The sequence below is a fragment of the Vanacampus margaritifer genome, chromosome 2 (assembly GCF_051991255.1).
Source record: "Vanacampus margaritifer isolate UIUO_Vmar chromosome 2, RoL_Vmar_1.0, whole genome shotgun sequence".
Taxonomy (NCBI): domain Eukaryota; kingdom Metazoa; phylum Chordata; class Actinopteri; order Syngnathiformes; family Syngnathidae; genus Vanacampus; species Vanacampus margaritifer.
Window position 1 is genome coordinate 35,253,835 of NC_135433.1, and position 19,644 is coordinate 35,273,478.

A 19,644-nucleotide genomic window follows, 5' to 3' on the forward strand; every position below is an offset into this window, starting at 1 on the left:
AAGTTGTAGCCACATTAGAAAGTAGAAGAAAAAAGTCACAATCAAGTTATTCCAATAAAAGTTTTTTTGCAACCGTTCTTTTGAGTGATAAAAGAGCCGCGAGTAGCGCACTAGTTAGCATTAGCGAGTCGGACTGGAATAGACCATTACAATTCCTTGCACATCTATAGATTGAAGCAAAAATCAGTCAATCAAAACATTTTTAATCAAAAATCGTTCTCGATCGATTCTGAATCGAATCAGACCGAAAAATCGGAATCGAACTGTGAGACATTCAAAGATTCCCACCCCTAGTGTGGCCAGTGGTGTCAAAATACGTCCCTCAAGGGCCTGAGTCCTGCATGTTTTAGACTGGTTTCCCATGTTCAACACAGCTGATTCATATTTAAGCTCATCAGCAATCTCTGAAGGAGCCTGATAATGATCTTAATCATTGAATCAGGCGTGTTGGGAGTAGAAAAACCTAAAAACCATGCAGGACTAAGGCCCTCGAGTACCGGACTCTGACACCTGTGGTGTAGACGAACCATAGAAATGATTTAATTATAAAAAACAAAAAAAGCTTCTGCAGGCATACACTAAAACGAGTTTCAATGTGGACAGGGTCTTAATGTTTGCCTTCATTGGCGCTTGCCTGACAAGTCATCGCTGACCAAAGCACATTTTGATGTCATTGATGATAATGAAAAAGATAATCATTGACACAGAATTCCACTCCAGACAGCTTTATTGTTGGATGTTGAGGCCAAGTCCAGGTTGGTTCATTTATGAAAACAAAGTCCCAAATCCTCTAGTGAACATCTCACTAGTTTACTGCTCCTTCAACTCCTTCAGCCTCCTGATCGCTGATTTGACTGTGACGGCCGAAGTTGTGCTGTGGGGAAAAAACAAAACAACAACAATTTTTTACTTTTACTTGGGGCAATGCATTAAGCTTCTGGAGTCACAACATTTCTGTCCATCACATTCACAATAAAATTAAAATATGAACTTTGATTACTTCTAATGTCAAAAAGACGGTCATTGTCAGTTTCAGATTACATTTTAATATTCAATATGAAACGTTGATAAACGCCAACTATGCCCATTTTTCATTTCAGGATACACTGAGTGATGCGTTCACCTTTCATCAAATGCACAATTGTGAACATAGCATACCATTGACTAAACCATCATTCAGCAACTTAGGTGGATTTTTGCTTGCATAGCTGTTCACAATTGTCAAAATTGCATGAAAAGGGCATCAATTAAAAAAAAAACTGGATTATTTATAAAATCATAGCTTGATTTCTGTATATTCTTACTTAACCATTTGTGTCTGATAACTTGCTTAATCAATTGTGACAATTAGATTGAGTATGTTTGTATTGGGACGACAGTGTCGGTTTGATTAAATCAGAGGACAATGACATCCTCCTGAGATGCGAAAAATGCGACAGAGAGCATCCATTGCATAGTCCATGACATTACCAGGGCATGACGTCGAATGTATAAAAGTGACTGTTCAGTATTACTGTCTGTACACGATGAGCACATTTCATTAGATACAAATCAACTTACTTGTAAGTCCAGGCTCCTCCAGCCACTGTTTTCATGCAGGATCCGCAGTGCCAGATACCCACAGCCCTCCTCTTCATCTTGGTCTTCGTGAAGCATATTGGAGAAGGGGAAAACACATTATAATACAACTAAGGGCAGTCCTACTACATCCCTGGAGTGATGCAAGCCGCCATGGAACTGTACATCATTTCCATTATGAAACCATTTATAAAACCTCACATATACTCAAACTTACCTTCCCACAGAATGAGCAGGTGTATTTTGAGTGCTGGGAGATTTCAATTTTCTTCACCATCTTTCTCAGCGATGCGCCATAACGCGTGCCATATTTACCAACAATCCCGACCTTCTTGGTGCGCTTGGCCTGAGGAGGATTGCACAATACATTCATAAATAACACGAAATCTGCAGTTTGACACCCATGTTAAACATACTGAAGTGGCAACTTCTACAATACATTACACTACATCGAATACACATTCGCTAACCTTATTTTTAAACAGCGCCAGCGTTTAGACATACATAAAGTATACTTCATAAATACACAAACATTGTACTAGTACTGTACATGGTTTTAGAGCGGACCGTCGTGCTAAATTAGCAGTGCAGCCGGGTACTGTAGAGGTCTTGCATAGAGGCAGCCATTTGTAATACAGAACATGAAAGCATCGTTTATCTGCCAACGGGGGGCTTGAGTGACACAACTTAGGATGGCATATTACGGTTTAGATTGTTGGGGAGCCTTCGGATATAATGCTAAGTGATATTGACTTCTGAAAACTTTAGATTGACGTGGATTTTGAAAGGGAAACTTCGCTCACCATCGTTTCAGTTGAGGCGTAGATCCAAAGAGGAAGCACGTAGCGCGCAGGCGCGATTTACGAAGGCTGATTATGTTGCATTGTGGGAATGAGAGTTTTTTTTTTAAGATGACGCAAAATACACACCGTAGTTTTCTTTAACAAAGAAATGCAATTGATGACAGGCTTACATGGTTGCGTTTTATTTGAGTTGTTTTACCCAATATTCCAACTGATTTAAATATCGTAAATGTTTTGTTATTCTGTAACTAAGGACGCTAAGAAGATATGCGCATGCGTATTCTGGGGTTGAGGAGGTTAGCGTCTCCCCTGCTGACAAAATGTTTGTCTTACAACGCGTCCGTTTCTTGTAAACAGACTATTTATGTTCATGGGAGGTGTTCTTCACCCACGACACATGTGGCTAAATATGTCTATGATGAAGCTAACACGTAAGCAGGTTCTCACCGAGGCAAAGGCCTCCGACTTGCAGAGCGTGAGGAAACTGAACTGCTGGTGAGTTGTTAAATTTGACATAACATGATAGCACCGATGTTTGTCTTTGCTTGCTAAAATAAACGTACCTTATTCTTTAGGGGATGTAAACTGTCTGATGTAAGTACAAACGCCTCATTCTGCCTCAGATTTACTCCTTTGGCCTTCTGCTTCAAAACTCAATGACACTATTGCCTTAAAGCTGGAATTGTGCCATTTCTCGCAGGTTTCTATTCTATCTCAAATGCCAAACATTGAAGTGCTGACACTAAGGTTGGTTACATCAATTTTCATGCCTCACCAAATCCTTGTTTTTAAATGACACATCACATGAGTTTATAATATCAAATGAATCATGGGTGTCCCTGTCTAGTGTCAACAGCATCTCATCCCTCGCACCTCTGGCCGGATGCTTGTTCCTGTGTGAACTCTACCTGAGAAGAAACATGATTGCATCCCTCTCGGAGCTCTGGCATTTGCGCTCGATGATACGTCTCAGAGTATTGTGGTTGGCTGACAACCCTTGTTGCGGAGAGAACTCCAGCCAGTATCGGCTGACCGTCCTGCGCTGCCTACCTGGGCTGCAGAAGCTGGACAACCAAGGTCAGTATACCCCCCAAAATTTTAAGCCGCTTTAAACTGATAAAATCGCACATAACTGTTTTCACGTGTAAGTTCATGTTGTCTGCATGTACAGTAGTGACAGAGGATGAGATCGCGTTAGCGCGCTTGAAGGGCGAAGAGATCAGTGCTCCATTAAACACCGCTCAGCAGCAGCTTTCCACCAATGGACTCACTGATGCAGAGAAAGAGAATGCGTCTCTCTGCCACAATACGGAGGAAACCAAGTAAGCCCCGTAGGGTGTCATATAACACTTAACACAAAAATAAACCAGGGAGAGAAAAAAACACGCTTTCTTTTGGCGTACAGTACTGTCAAAGAATTGCAGATGATGCCGCTGTCCAGAGACAAGTTCCCCTCTCTTCATTCTCAATCAACCAGATCATCTATGAAAAAGGTAGCCTCTTCTTTTCTAGCAACACCAATAACAAAAGGTGTCTTTTATTATCTTGTCAATTAATCCAACATCATTGTAGACACACACTCTTGACGCAGTGCTGCTTCTTCTGAGGGACTTGGATCACGAGGAGCTCCTCATCGTGCATACGGAGACACAGAACCGACTCAGGACTTCCACACTGGACTCATTAGAAACGTTTCGAGATCCGCAACAATCAAAATCTGCTGACATCCAACACTGAACTAATGACAGCATGTATTGAGTCATGAGCCTCACTACGTACAATTAACCATTTGTGACTTCAAACAGGGTCATAACGCCTACTCCCGTTCTTCCTAAACTTGCACTACTGCATGCGTTTACACTTTCAAATATCCTCACTCAGTGCTCTACTAACCAAATGATGACTTCTGTCGTATCTTGAATGCCTGCAAGAACGAAATAATGTACGTTTTATTAAACGGTAAATCTATTTATGTAATTAAAGAGATGCATTACAATGTATTCACTTTGTTGATTTTATTCATGTTGCTTTCAGCACACATCATACATACGCCAAAGCAATGAATGACGAGGTATGGATGGGGCATACAGTAAGTCAATTTAACCAGTAGTAATTAATTGGACTGAATTAAATCAATATTGCGAGTTAGGTGACAGAATGTGCAACCAGTAAATTAGTCAACCGGTTTTTTTTGGGGGTGGAAAAATCAGTCCAATTCAAAGTGATCTTCTCAGTCACCCTCTTCATTGTCCAAGTAGTCCAACAGTGTGCTTGCATTCACGGCAACCATCAGGTACTCCACACCATCTGCACCCTGCACGATTAAATAGTGTAAACATGAATTGCTCTGCCTCTTCAATGAATATGACTACGCAAAATCATGATTTTAGCTCTGTCAGCATCGAAACCGTTAACTCCACCATAGGTGTTTCTAGCTCTTTTTTGAGGGTCAGCACCACTATCTTCTGTTTAAATTGGGAGAAGCTATTTGTATGTCGTGTGTGTGTAAGGTGCTACTGACAAGCTAACTGATTGGATGCCTATGACTAAAACACGTTATGCTTTTTTTATTTATTTTATTTTTTAAATAACTGCCAAGTCAAACATCTGTGGCAATGAAATTGTGTGAAAACAGTTAAATGTCTCTCCCTTGGGTGGGAGCTCAGCATCCATAAACCTCTTAATCTAGAACCGCCGCTAAACTGCACAAAATGGCACATTTTATTATATGTATCCCAAAACAAAATGGTAGCACTGATGGCAAAGAAGTAAAGTGATGATGACGATGGAACTTGTAACTAAATAGTGGTAGCATAGCACAACAATTTGACTAACATCTGGCTGCTCGGTGCAACATATGTATGTTTACATTATTAACTCATTCACTACCATTGACGGCTATAGACGTCAAAAATTCATTTGAACTATTTCTATTAGTTTAACATTTTTTTCCACTTTTGTTAACAAGAGTATGAAAACCTAGACGTTTTTTTTAATTGTATATTTAGAAGAGATATAAAATCATGAGTTAACTAGTGAAGTCATGCGACAAATTTTAATCGCCTGACGCCCCTTCTTTTTAATAATTTCTTCTTTTTTTAAATATTTTTTTTTTAAAGAAGAAAATATTAAAAATTAAGGGTGTCAGGTGATTTTTTAAATTGTAATTAATCGCATTACTTCACAAGTTAACAAAAACATTTATATATATTCTAAATGAGCAATAAAAATGTTTTTCTAGGTTTTCATACTCTTGTTAACAAAAGTGGAAAAAAATGTTAAACTAATAGAAATAGTTCAAATGAATTTTTGACGTCTATTGGCGTCAATGGCAGTGAATGAGTTAATAAAAGAAGCGTGTAGCCTTCTAAGTCAAAGTGTGTCTTTATGTGAAGGTTAAAGAGAGCGTTTAAAAAAAAAAAATCTTTACAATATGTTCTATGCGTCCCCTTAATATTGTAAAATATGAATTAAGCAGCAAAATCCACCTGTTTATATCAATCAGTGCCACTTGCTGTCGAGTGGAAATGACATCACAGTTGCTCAGTGCTCAGGTAACAACCAATCAGGGCACAGCTTGCGAATGTCACATGACCAAACTCAGAAAACAAGTGAGCCATGATTGGTCGTTACCTGAGCCCTTAGGCACTGCGATGTCATTTTCACGCGACAGCAAGCGGCAAAATGGCCGCCCCCTGAGATGGATTAAAACAGGTGGATTTTAATTCTTAATTTATATACAGAATATTTTAGGATTGACTTCCCCTTTTACATTTTAAGATGTAACTATGACAATTAATAAACCGTGGAATAGTTACATTCACTTGATGTCATTGGTACGTGTTGGACTTCAGGGCTTTCACAGCATAGGACTTTCTTTACCTTGCGTGTTCGTATCAATTTGTGGTCTCTGAACTCTGTCAGTTGAGTCCTCAGCGTGAGGTCAGAATTCACCAAGAACGATTCACGACAACGCTGGTAAAAATCTTGGAATGACAACCCTGCACAGAAAAAAAGGGAAAAAAATACTAACAAAAAATCCTAATAACAAATTTCCAAAACATTGAATATGCGTGTACCTGTGTATGAAGGATTGTCTTTGTTTTCCAGTTGAAATTTCACCAGCAGTTTGAAAATTCCTCTGCAAAAAAAAGAAAAAGTAAAAAAAAAAGTGTAAGCATTAACTCATTCACTGCCATTGACGGCTATTGACGTTAAAAATTCATTTGAACTATTTCTATTAGCTTAACATTTTTTCCACTTTTATTAACAAGAGTATGAAAACCTATCATTTTTTTAATTGCACATTTAGAACACATATAAAATTTATGATTAATCGTGAGTTAACTATTGAAGTCAATAATTAATTATTATTAAAAAAAATATCACCTGATTGATGATGATGATTAAAAATTAGGAGCGTCAGGCGATTAAAATTTTTAATCGTAAGCGCACGACTTCACGAGTTAACTCACGATTAATCACAAATTTTATTGTAGGTTTTTCATATTCTTGCTAACAAAAGTGGAAAAAATGTTAAACTAATAGAAATAGTTAAAATGAATATTTGACGTCTATAACCGTCAATGGCAGTGAATGAGTTAATAGCTTCCAAACAAGTTGTAAACATAATGGAGGTAGGAAAGGTACCGTGCATTTGGGGTCAAGCTGCGGAGAACGTGTGTAAGGGAAGACAGCGCCAGAGCACCCGTTTGCTGCACCAGCAGTGAGTTTTCATACGACGTCTCTTCGGTGTAGTGCTTGAATGTCACACACTCCCACCACAACCAGTTAAACTGACTCTGCTTAAACTGGTCCCACACTGAGAATATATAGAAAACTGGTAAACTGGATAGAGTGTTAAAAAAATGAATAGCTCAAATGCTCAAAACTAACCAAGAGGAGCGTTGATGTGGTCAATAGTGGCCACAAAGTGAATATTGGGCAGGGATGCCAGCTGCCCCAAGGCACTCTGGGTCTTTTCTCCTCGCAACATTGGTCCGTCAATATTATTGATCAACACGTAAAGATGAAGCTGTGGTCCTGTGTCAAGGATGCACTTTAAACTCCAACAAACACTGTAAACATTTTGATGAAATGAAAGTAGAGAAGACAAATGTACTCACTGTCTTTAAGAGCTTGTGAGATGAACTGGATCTGGTCAGACGGTGTTCGAAAACTCCCCTGGTGCTCAAGAACCTCACATGTCAAAGTGGTCAAGATCTACAAAGACAGAATGGTACCGTATGTTGCTTATTTAGATTTTGATTCTTAGATTCCTGTTGAATTTTTTTCGTAGTGTATACTCACAGATTTCAGCGTGATGGAAGGGAAGAAGCCATTAATCACGAGGTGAATCTCTTGAGACAAGTGAGAAAAACGAAATTCCTCCAGCAGATCTTTCTTGCTGCCCAAACCGTAGAGCAGCACACTGAATCCCAACCTTTAGACAAGCACTCATTTTATTCAGTTCAAAATGTAAGTACCACAGAAAAAACTATGGAGAACTAAAAATGTAAAAATTTAAAAAAAAAACAAATTTTTTTTCAAGTGAAAATAAATACGGATTAAAAAAATATATATATATAGATGGAAAAAAATAAAATAAAAATAAACAAATAAATAAAAGTACAAATAAACAAGAGATTAAAAAAATTAAAATAAATGTGGAAATGTAATACAAAAATAAATATATATAAATAGAACTACATCAAAAAAATAAAAATGCTCCGCTCTCATTATTCATTTCATGCTGCAGACGCCGCCTCATTTGAATAACATTTCATGACGCATTTCATACTGACAGCATCTGCTGCATGAAATAAATATGAGAGCAGTGTTTTTATTGATTTTTATTTTATTATATTTATTTTTGTAATTATCTCCACATTTATCTGTTTATTTTTACTTTTTGAATGTTCTTTTTATTTTTTGTATTTATGTTAACTTTAGTTAATTTATTCATTTTCTTGCATGTCATTTTTGTATATAATATTTTTTATATCCGTTTTTCCACACTTTATTTATTTATGCATTAATGTATTTATTTATTATTTTGGCATTTTTGGTCCTCCATAAAAAAAGCAATGCTCACTTACTGTAACTGCAGCATCCATTTGCTAAAGTGCTTTTTGTGTTTGTTGTAGAGGTGCTGGATCTCTCGAATGTAGCAGGAAGGGCTTCCTTCTAAAATCTGGTTAAGTGTCTCCTGTAAGGCAAGCAAATAGTTGCTATATTCGCACAGCAGCGAGGGCATGGCAAATCTAATAGTCGTACCCTATCTAATTTAGGTGTGTGTAAACGTTCAAGTGTGCGGTCTGACGTTAAGACTTTTGAGCTGCCATGGGCCTCAAAATATTCCTCAACCATGCTGGGCTGGTTGACGGGTTCAGGAATGTTCTTGCTCTTTTTGGCGGGGGTCTTGTAGAGTGCTGCTGATAAACCTCTACGAGGCGTTCTTGGGGTCTTGTTCCCGTCGTTATCTTTCTTGACTTTCTGCTCTTCGTCCACCATGACTTCATCTTCATCCTCTTCTTCCCCAGAGTCGGAAGGTGAAAACTCACTGTCGCTGTCTGATCGCAGGCTCGGAGCTGAACATAACATCAAGGTTCCATTTTTAGTTCACGCAAAGCAACAGACCTTTGTATTCCTATCTGAAATCAACTTTTCCCACTGAAATGAATGGAAATGCCATTATGGTAATCTGCTCCAGTCATCACCCCACAAAAAAAAGCATTCTAAATTAGAATTTAAACAAACTGTTTTTTTCCCCCACTTCACTTACGCAGTAGGGAGACAGGGGCTAGTTGTATCACGTTTTATACTTTTATATATTTCTTGGAATCAATACATCATATACAAACAAAATGTATACCAAATGAAAGACCAAAGTCTGGGGTATATTTTTTGTATTCATGTCATTTTTATACTTTGTGTCAGTGCAGTTATAAGCCATTAAATAGAGGGAGTAAACATGTGACATGTTGCCCCACCAATGGGTAAGTTGTCACACTAAGTGGGGTAAGTTGTCACACTATGTGGGGTAAGATGTCACATTGAATTTTGCAACTAATACGACTAATAAAACAAGGACAAAATTATCTGTGTTCTTGTTTGCTTTTTACAGCCGGGGGTATTGTTTATCATTGATCTTGAAAATTTACCATAGTCACTGAGCAAACTTTAGCATAAAATATTATGGAATTGATTTAAATCCTTAGGAACTGCTAGCATATAGGTCATAGCTCTCAGCCTCAAATGCCTGTTTTGCTTCCTTTAAACTGGAAATTTGAGATTAAATGGACGGATGGTTCATCGAGAAACTTGAACCTGTGGTTATACCAGAGGTGGGCAATCTCGGTCCTGGAAGGCCGGATTCCTGCTGGTTTTGGAGGTTTCTCACTTCCAACACAAGCTGATTCCAATCAACAGGATCGTTATCAGGCTTATGCAGAGCTTGCTGATGAGCTGACCATATACGTATCAGCTGTGTTGGAGAAGGGGCAACATGCAAAACCTGCAGGACTCCGGCCCTCGATGCCCACCTCTGGGTTATACTGTAGTTCCAACAACTAGAAAATCCATTTTTGAACAATGAAACAAAACCTGTCAAACTAATTTACTCACTCTTCAGACTCATCATCTGAAGAACAATTCTGGCATACGTAAACAGAGTTGTCAGAGGTGCATTTTTCATTGGCCAATTCTTTGCATATGTGACAACAAACCCCGAATTGACTCAGACAAGATGCCCCAAACTACCATGTTGCCTAACACTTGCTCTAATCTAAAGTTATCTTAAAACAGAGAAGTGATTGAGGCATGGCCATGCAACATGCCTGACTCTCTACTCTGACATCGGTTGATTATTTTAGCATTTTTTTTTGGGAGAGGGGGGGGGGGGGGGTGTTTGAATGTCATTATCTAAGTCTTAATGTTGTTATGTAAAAAAAATATCCAAAACAAAACTCTGTTATTTGCAGATTTTAAGAGATTAATTGGCCGGGCCCTAAATGAGATCATCGTTCATTTAAAAAAAAAAAAGGAAAGAAAGAAAATCTGAATAAAAAATACAATAAAATAATCAAATAAATTTGACCGAGATGGGGCACTCGTAAGTCACTATCCTGCTGTATCAAATATAACACTTACTTGACATTCTCTTTCTCAGCCTGTAGGGTGTTGTGGAGACAAATTGCACCCTTTTGCGCTGTCAGAAAAGAAGCAAGTGATACAATGGTACAACTTGTGAGCAGTGTATGAAATACAGAGGAAATAATAATATAAGACTCACCCTCTGCGGTGTTTGGTTTTCACCTTTGCGGTCTGCACAGAGATAGATTGCATTCAAGGACATGTGAAAAACCAGAATAATGACTCACATGTCGAGGAGATGCTGGACTTACTGCGGCCTGCCCGAGTGGGAGTGGAGGGTTCGATGCTGGGAGTTGTACTGAAGCTCACGCTTTTCCCGGGAGTTTGTGCCAGCTCATTTGCTATGTATAACAAACCCCATATTTTAGAAATATATACGTTATTTAAGTTAATGTTAATAGGTTTTAACATTTGACAATGACCCCGTTAGGGATGATGGAGTGAGTATAATTACATGCACCCACACTCAGAGTCGTCCTTCATTAACATTTGACAAATGAAAACGTTTACTGCATCTGATCAGTTTTAACCTGTAATAACAGTGGTTACCACTAGATGGTAGACATCGCTCAAACACACTTCCAATGCCAAGAGACGGTACTTTTTAAAATGTAATTTAAATTTGCGGGCTTAACCGGACAAACGGCTGTTGTGATGGATCACTTACGACACAGAGGGGATGCATCAGCATCAAAATATTTGCAAACTAGACTTCCTATGCAACAAAAATAAGACTTGTGTGCCACTTTATAAAAAAAATTCAAGCATAACTGCGATCAAGGACCATTAATGGACTCACCAGTCTGGGTCATGCTGCGGCCCCGCTTGGTTTTCTGAAAAGTGAAAATGGACGATCCTGCAACTCTGGACATATCCTCGTCATCTTAAACAAGAAAAACACACATTTTAAGTAAACGGTGCTAGAGAAACTCCAAACTCAATCTGGATTATACAAATCTGTCATTTCCAGTCTCTGTAGACACGTACGCACACACACACACACACTTTAACTGATAATGGTGTATACAAGGGCAGCAAGCTAAATTAATAGTTAGCATGTCTGCCTCACAGTTTATGGTTCGAATTTCAGTGTTAAGTCATGTTGAAAACTCTTAATTGTGCATAGGCGTGAAATAGGTGTAACCTGCCTCTCACCCAAAGTCAGATGGCATGAACTTTAGCTCCAGTAACACTAAACCCAGCTAAGTGGTGTAAGAAAAAATGAATAGATGGATGGAAAAATTATTATTCACTGTTCAAAATTGCCACTAAGTGGCATCCCCCCTTACCTTCTGCATTTTCTGCACAAAGAGCTTGAACGTAGTTCTGCTCATCAAGGAGGCGATTTTCATCTCCTCCCTTCACTTCTGCATCGCCTCTGGGTCTCCGTCCCATCGGGCTCTTGAACGTCACCATCTTCTGAATAGCGCCAGAACTGCTTTGCACCTCTTAAAAATGTCAACACGTCACTCGATCACAACGACGGGAACAAACTAAATCGACCTTTGAATAACAAGAGCTCACACATACCCTCCTGCTTGTCCACGATGTGCTCCAGGACATCTCCATCCCCGATGAACTTCACCTCCAACACACTCATGACTCCAGGAATAGAATTGAACAGCAATAAGGCGATAAGTCGATCACGTTATAACACAACACATGCAGACGTGCACTCGATTGGCATAAACGAGCGACAGTTGATAGACGTCTTCGGCAGGAGTAGCTCAATGACGATGAACCTGCCGCTAAGAATGAATGAAAACCTGCAGAAAATGTCAACAATGTAGGAAAAAGCACGTTAACAGTGTGGCATGACAACTTTCCGCGCCATCACGCTGAAGTTTTAAACCACGTGACAGGTCAAAGTTCCCATTTTGACCAATGAGAATCTACAAGTTATTAAAACAACATACCCCAGAATGCACCTCGGTGTGCTGCATTCATAGCTGCACGGACATCGTAGAACCCCAATTTCAAGCTTGCGAACGTAAAACTCAAAGGCAAAGAAAAACTAAATATAATCTTAATCATCCTCACAATAAAGCGTTTCTATTTTTGAAAATTCATTTTAACGACAAAACAATCACACATTTAAAAGGAGGCCCTGGAGACGACCCAGAACACAATGGAGTGACCATGTGTCTTGGCTGGCCTGGGAGCGCCTTGGGATCCCTTCGGGGGAGCTGGATGAAGTGGCTGGGGAGAAAGAAGTGGCTTCCTTGCTGAAACTACTGCCCCCGCGACCAGACCTTGGATAAGCAGTAGTTAGTGGGTGGATGGATATTTTACTCTTTTGCAATACAATATAATTTGAAAACTTTCTTATGTGCGATACATTTTAACTGAATTATTTAAGTTTTCTTTCCCCTTTTCCAATATTTAAGAACACACTACATAATGTTCCAAAGGCTTACAATAATAAACACAGTTTTTTAATGAATACAATTCTATGCCTCATATTTGATGAGAACTTGAGCCAATCATTACGATGGTACTTAACTTGCTTTAAAATTGTACAAGCACTAACCAATCAGTATTAACTTAAGTAGAAAAATAGGTATTTGGGTTAATAAAAAAAATATGTACAAACCATGAAACTTAGTTATGCAAAACTAAAAAGTAAACATGAACTTTTACTCTCAATGATATACAATTGTTTTGATGACTTGGTACAAAGGAGAAGAGCAACGACTATTCACACAAAATGCTAAATTTAACAACTTTTTTAATGCTTGTACTGTATTAAGAAAAAACATCTTTAAACTCAATTTTGCTAAAAGTTGGATTTTGACAGAATAACATCACTCAAGTGCAGAACTAAACAAATAAACACAATGTTAAATTAGCTAATGATAACAAAATATTTTCAGATTACTGGGATAATTTTTTAGCACCAAAAGTTGTTGCATTTTAGGCAGGCGCACGCCAACATTTTTACCCCAAATAATTCTTGAAGCCGACAAGATCCAGAAAGTCCTGCCCTGGTCATGGGTGGGGAATATCTTGCCTCTTGTCAAGTCATTGCTGTTAATGTTCCTTGGCTCACGTTTTTCCAATCTTAAATCCTGAATATGTCAATCATTCAGACCAGATCTCAACTGTGTTGACTTTATTGATCCCTAATGACATCATTGTCATGTTGTTGGCAACCAAGTAAGATGTTGAAATGAATGTAGGGAATACTAGTAAAAAGACAGCAGAAAAATAAATTATCTTGTACAGTATATTAGTGTGTATTTTAAGTGTGACACCGCCCACCACTGGTATATACTGTACACTGTATGAACTCTTCCCTAGTTGAAGATGCCACTAAACATCAATAAGACTTTAACCAAACGTGAGCTATATATAAGTTGACGGTGCATTAAAAACATCACGATACACAGCGTGTTGTTAAATACTCATATATATCCAATAGAATCGATACCTGAAGCTTATGATCAAATGTTTAAGCACTGTGATAGAAAGTGTGCCTGTAATAACATTTTACATACTGCTAATATTCACATAAAAATACTAATGAAGAAAATTATTTTTCAAAAGCAATGTTGATTAATTTTCACATATTATATCCCATAATTAGTTGGTTAGTAAACAAAAACGACATTATCTACTAACAAGTGTGTTTGCTTATTAATAAACTATTCCAGGAGTTTTATTTACATCTATTCACCATCCACGCGTTGGTGTCCACTTGCCCACAAGAATGCCCTCTGAGTGCACATGATACACAGGATGCATCACTGCTGTTGCACATGCCTGCAAAAACAAAGAGAGTCATTTAAGATGAAAACTGACAAAGAAACAAAACAGAGTTTCACATCACTAACATGGTATGGAATCAGTGTGAGCAGAGAGCCCAGAGGGTACACGCTGTAATCCAATTTCCCCGAGATAGGCTCAACTCTTCCATGTTCCTGAGTCATGGACAGTAGTCTGCATGAAAGAAAAAAAAATCATTATTTATATTCAAGTTTTCATTTGGTAAATGAGACATTTATTCATTATACATGTAATTACTTGAGGTTTGGATGCCCTTCGATCACAGCGTATCCTGTTGGAAGTTTCCCCGCCCCATCCAAACTTGAGTGATGGGCAGTAATAGGGATTCAAACAAACAAAAAAAGCAGAGAAGTGAATCTATACTTGAATAGTAGCGATGCACCCAATATTTGGCCACCGCAAATTTTCGAAAATGGCAGAAAAAAAGCATTTTCGGCAATCGGCCGAAATAAAATTCAAGCAGAAAGAATATGGCTGAAAGAGGATGTTGTGGTGACGCAAGTAAAAAAAAAAAACCCGCTGCAAGCAAGTGTCTGAATTAAACACCAAACACAGGAGTGAGTGTCCGCCTTGCTGCTCGCTGGCGTTTGAGTACCAGCAGCTTCATTGTGCACACCAAAGAAGGAGAGGGTCGCTTGGTAAACTATATCGAAAAAAAGAGCGCTGCCGAGTACTGCACTACAGGCGAGCCACTCTTTCTCCTGCAGCGCCTTCCTTTTTTTCTTTGATAAGAGCCCCTCGAGCGATTCCGCTTTTTCACTTGCATTCTGGTGGCCGTGCTAAAAATTATTATTATTATTATTTTTATTTTTTTTGCACTCACTCACACAAACATGCACACATACAAACATGGTCTCCCAGGCAGGGAAGCAAACCCACGCCAACCTGCATCGTAGGTGAGTGACAGTTCCACAATAGCCGTGCTAAATTCTTTAGCTAATTAGCACTATTGCTATCAACAGTTTTTAATCAAGTAAATCAAGTAAACACTTACCACTATCTCCGAGTGACTACAGATCTGTACAGGACGCCGTGTGTGACTTTGCAGTCCGCTCCCAAAGCCGATTGGCTGGTACGAAGAAATGTATTTATTTTTAAACGTTGGTGAATATGTGAATGTGCCGATTTTATGTACGCCGCAATGCGTCCCGCTCCAAATAGCCTACAAATGCGTCATCCGCACGGCATCCGTGCCCGCCGGTGCGAAGTACTGTACATTGACTATAAAGTGCAATTGCACCGCCAGAAAATGTTGCTCAGTTGCTCACCCCGCGTTCGCTGTTTAATGTACCATTCGCCAACATGTCTCTGATGTCTGTGGTGTGGACGCATTTCAATTTATATTGTGCTTTGTTAAAATGCCCGCGCTGAATAGACCTAAATGTTTTATAATAATAATATCATTTTAATTAATTATAATTAATGCAATGATAATAAGAAATTGGCATAACTTTTTTTCGGCGTTTCGGTTTTTGGCCAAGCCTTTCTCATTTCCGGTTTCGGCCCAAAAATTTCATTTCGGTGCATCCCTATTAATAACTTTAGTTGCTTGCCATTAGACTAAAATGTCTTGTGTATTAATGTGGACCAGGATTCAGAACGTACCTTAACCCTGTCCATCCGCAGTCAATCAGCATCTGGTTCCTGTGAGGACAGTGACCTATGACCCTTGTCAAAACCCGCACAGCCACATCTTCCACACCACATGAGCCAATGAGAGACTGCTGCACATCTAGAAGTAATTGAGCAATGACATTTACACATACTGCAGGTGCAACATTTATTGTAAACGAACATACCATAGAAGACAAAATTTCCTGGATGCACCTCGCTAAGCTTTGCCATGTCTTGGACTGGGTGACTACAGGAGGGTGTGGAGCCAATGCTGGACTTGCAGCTGATGCCAACAGCCTTTAACCTGACAGAAAATAAATACTTCTTTCATACATATTATCAAATACATTTCATATAGTTGATTTGTAGACTCTCCCTCAATTTTTTTTAAGTGAATTGAGAATAACCCTAAATCCATAAATGGTGTTCTTCATTCACTTTTCCATGAACTGCAGAGTAAAGCTGGTAGTTTCCTTTGCGACAGCCTGAATTTCCCGGACTCCTCTGCAGTTGTAGGTGTTCCCACAGTGAGCGTACACTCCCGTTAACTGCACACCTGCCGTCTCAGCAATGGCCAGCGCCAGTCTGAGCGCCTCGGGTTCCGAATGCAGGATGCCAGCTGCAGTGGAAGAAAGAGTAAAAGATGCAGTACTGTGGCGCGCCATCCTGTCATTTTTGCCTCCTCACCTCTCCCGTTGCCGCAGTCTAGTTTCATCCAGACGTGCCATGGTCGCCCGTCTCTCAGCGGTCGCTTTTTGAGCTGCTCCAGAGCATCAGGATGGTCGAGTAAAACTTGAAAGAGTTCCAGTCTCTCTGACAAGATGGCACAACGCTCCACCTAGCAAAAGACAAGCAGAATTGGTGTGTGATTATCCCAGATCTGATTTAAAGAGAAGTCAACCCCCCCAAAAAAATTATTGACAATAAAATGTCTATACAGCCCCACTAGTCTAAATAGGATATTCTGGTTGATATTGCGTTAGTGGAATATGAGTAAAGCAGCAAAGTCCAGCAGTTTTGATCAATATCATCAAATGGCCATTTGCCACTTGCTGTCGACTGAAGATGACATCACTGTTGTTCAGGACTGTGGAAACAACCAATCACAGCTCAGCTTCAGAAAACAGGTGAGCTCAGATTGGTCGTTGCCTGAGTCCTGAGCAACTGTGATGTCATCTTCAGTCAACAGCAAGTGGCAAAATGGCCGCCCCCTGAGATGGATAAAAATGATTGGATTTTGCTGCATAACTCATATTTCACAAATGTAACATTAATCAGAATGTCATGTTTAGATTAGTGAGGTCACATATAACATTATTGTGAAGAAATGTTGAAGGTTGACTTCCCCTTTAAAAAGATTAAAATTAGTTTTGAATGACCCTGTTAAAAGTACATACATATTCTAGGGGTGTGAATTGCCTAGTACCTAGTGATTCGATTTGTATTACGATTAATATAACATTCTTACATTCTTAATGTGTGAATTCTAACCCCAAGTAAGATGTTTTGTTGAATATTTCCATAAAAAATTGATGTTTAAAAATGTATTCGAGAATTGCGCGCTGTAATATCGCGATATATTGCCGAATCGATTTTTTTCTAACATCCCTAATATATTCATATACAATTTCAGCATATAATTCATACATTCAGCATTATCTTTGTTTATATGTTACATATTTTCCTATAAAGCTAAGGTTTAGCTGTTTGTAATAGATCAAGAATGGGCAACTTAAATAATGAAGGGGGCCAAATTTTTTTTTTTTTTTTTTTTTTTTTAAATCAGGGCTACTGAAGGGCCACAAAGGACCACACAAGTCCTTAACAAATGCATGACAAAAATAACATTTTAAATATGGACAAAATACAAATTGCAAAAATCTGTATACAATTTTGACCCTGCAAAGTGATATGAAATAGAATATATAAAATGGAGATGTCTCAAAGAGAGGGGGAGACGAACCTTATCAAAAGGAAGAGAATAAGCATAGAGGATGTCATCAAATCCATGGTCGGAGTAAAAATAGGCCTCTGCCAGGGTGGAGACCACAATGCACCGTCGTGAACCCACTGTCATTATGTCAGCACACTCACTAGGTGGTAGAAAAAACACACACACGAGTCAGCATCCTATATTCTACTGTATGTGACTGAGAATTAGGCTGGCACACCATTAGATAAACAAAGTCGTTGGTACATGATCAGCTCGTTTGTCATCTATTCAATATGATTTTGATCAAGACTCTTCAAAAGAGTCAAATGTCTTGTTTTTCTTAGCCCATAAACTCGTGGCTGAGCTCAGGCTCTCTGACTCTAGAACACATTTTGCAAGTTTAGTTCGATGGCAGTAAATGGCTCAAAAGATTGTGCAACAAAACATTAAGTCACGTGTAGCACCCTTTGTTTCAGGCCATTTATTTTATTTTACAAATATTTTGTTTCATTTGCTCACTTCCAGCAAATAAATTAATTATCACGTTTGCCTGTTTAAAAAAAACATTAGCGAACATTCTGGGCTTTTCCTTCTTTATAAGAGAAGAGTGTCTAGAATTGTGTGCGTGTGTGCGTGTGTGTGCTCGTACAGGGTTTTGTGAGTCTTCATGTGAGGGCGAAGCTGAACTCCAAGCTTCTCACACAGTTCAATCATCCTCTTGGCATTTTTCTTCACTTTGTCCACATCGACCACCAAAGCAGGAGTACACAGGGCTGAGAGAGGCTCCCCATCCATAGTGGCAGGCAGCAAGCACTAGATGACGTCCCCAACACACACTGCAATTAAATTCCGATGCATGACTGGCTTCAGATCACATATTTGGCCCAAAATGAATTCCTGGACTAGACACTTTTATTACATTTGTGGCAGTTTACGCTGAATTGACCTGAATTTAGGATAACGAAAACTATAAGCAGATGACAAACTTTCTGTCTGTCTAAACACGCACGCACATACACACGTACACGCACACGCGCAAATAATATTAGTCGAAGTACATCTTCAGTTTTACCCACCGTTTTAACTCCAATGGAAATTCTAATCTGTACTATGACTGGCTCACTCACCCACACACGCAGTGGACTTTAACCTTACTTACCAGCCAAACAAGCCGTCGAAGCTTTTACAGGAGTCGATGGCTATTGGCTATGTCTCATTCCGAAATAGAGTAACGTGAATCCTCCTCGTATGTAGCCTAGCCTCAATCGAGAACGCTGGATCCACTGTCCATCGTCGGGATAATACATATCCCAAGATTCTTTGCGCGCCGTTATAACACAGACGGGGAAAAAATATGCTAAAGAAAGGTTACCGTATAATCAAAGGTGGCAATTTGGTAAAGATGTTTGGACTTTAAAAAAAAAAAAAAAAGATAAAGTATAGCACAAATTAAGCGCAAAAGTAAAATGTAACAGATTCACTTTAAAAATAAGAAGAACAAAATAAAAAACAGGCCAGGGCACAAAACCATTCACACTACAATTTATCTAACCTATCATGTTTTGGTACTTAATAATAATAATAATGCATCAAATTTATACAGCACTTTTCTAGACACTCAAAGACGCTTTACAAAGGAATGGATACATTATTCACACACTCACACTGTGGTGGCAATAAGCTACACAGTGGCAGGCTGACAGAAGCATGGCTGCCAGTGTGCACCTACGGCCCCTCCAACCACCACCAAATATTCGCACCTTCCATACACCAGTG

The 19,644-nt window shown here is 39.0% G+C and overlaps 4 protein-coding genes across 7 annotated transcripts; 1 reads left to right on the forward strand and 3 right to left on the reverse strand.

Annotated features, from left to right (window-relative positions):
- Positions 1-709: 709 nt before the first annotated feature.
- On the reverse strand, positions 710-2,504 carry rpl37a (ribosomal protein L37a). Its single transcript, XM_077558239.1, has 4 exons — positions 2,382-2,504; positions 1,796-1,924; positions 1,561-1,643; positions 710-874 (listed from the first exon to the last, which is right to left on the reverse strand). Exons 1-4 carry the CDS (start codon positions 2,382-2,384, stop codon positions 811-813), a joined length of 279 nt encoding a protein of 92 aa, XP_077414365.1. The 5' UTR covers positions 2,385-2,504; the 3' UTR covers positions 710-810.
- On the forward strand, positions 2,496-4,381 carry cfap410 (cilia and flagella associated protein 410). The gene is made up of 7 exons (XM_077558238.1): positions 2,496-2,876; positions 2,957-2,975; positions 3,082-3,128; positions 3,229-3,458; positions 3,553-3,703; positions 3,787-3,874; positions 3,954-4,381. Exons 1-7 carry the CDS (start codon positions 2,746-2,748, stop codon positions 4,116-4,118), a joined length of 831 nt encoding a protein of 276 aa, XP_077414364.1. The 5' UTR covers positions 2,496-2,745; the 3' UTR covers positions 4,119-4,381.
- orc2 (origin recognition complex, subunit 2) lies at positions 4,382-12,989 on the reverse strand. The gene is made up of 15 exons (XM_077558233.1): positions 12,066-12,989; positions 11,825-11,983; positions 11,335-11,418; positions 10,787-10,876; positions 10,675-10,706; positions 10,533-10,590; positions 8,658-8,971; positions 8,480-8,589; positions 7,692-7,824; positions 7,508-7,604; positions 7,278-7,424; positions 7,032-7,203; positions 6,461-6,522; positions 6,264-6,382; positions 4,382-4,695 (listed from the first exon to the last, which is right to left on the reverse strand). Exons 1-15 carry the CDS (start codon positions 12,133-12,135, stop codon positions 4,612-4,614), a joined length of 1,731 nt encoding a protein of 576 aa, XP_077414359.1. The 5' UTR covers positions 12,136-12,989; the 3' UTR covers positions 4,382-4,611.
- A 643-nt stretch (positions 12,990-13,632) lies between these two features.
- On the reverse strand, positions 13,633-19,177 carry LOC144044051 (D-serine dehydratase). Of its 4 annotated transcripts, none has more exons than XM_077558236.1 (10): positions 19,028-19,177; positions 18,518-18,681; positions 17,899-18,028; positions 16,623-16,773; positions 16,374-16,554; positions 16,121-16,239; positions 15,927-16,053; positions 14,559-14,621; positions 14,369-14,474; positions 13,633-14,297 (listed from the first exon to the last, which is right to left on the reverse strand). In XM_077558236.1, exons 2-10 carry the CDS (start codon positions 18,661-18,663, stop codon positions 14,208-14,210), a joined length of 1,113 nt encoding a protein of 370 aa, XP_077414362.1. In that variant the 5' UTR covers positions 18,664-18,681; positions 19,028-19,177; the 3' UTR covers positions 13,633-14,207. The 4 variants fall into 4 exon arrangements, with proteins under 4 accessions (XP_077414362.1, XP_077414360.1, XP_077414361.1 ...); XM_077558234.1 differs by having other exon boundaries at positions 18,518-18,704; positions 19,028-19,164; XM_077558235.1 differs by lacking the exon at positions 19,028-19,177 and adding an exon at positions 18,945-19,023 and having other exon boundaries at positions 18,518-18,704.
- Between the last annotated feature and the right edge of the window lie 467 nt (positions 19,178-19,644).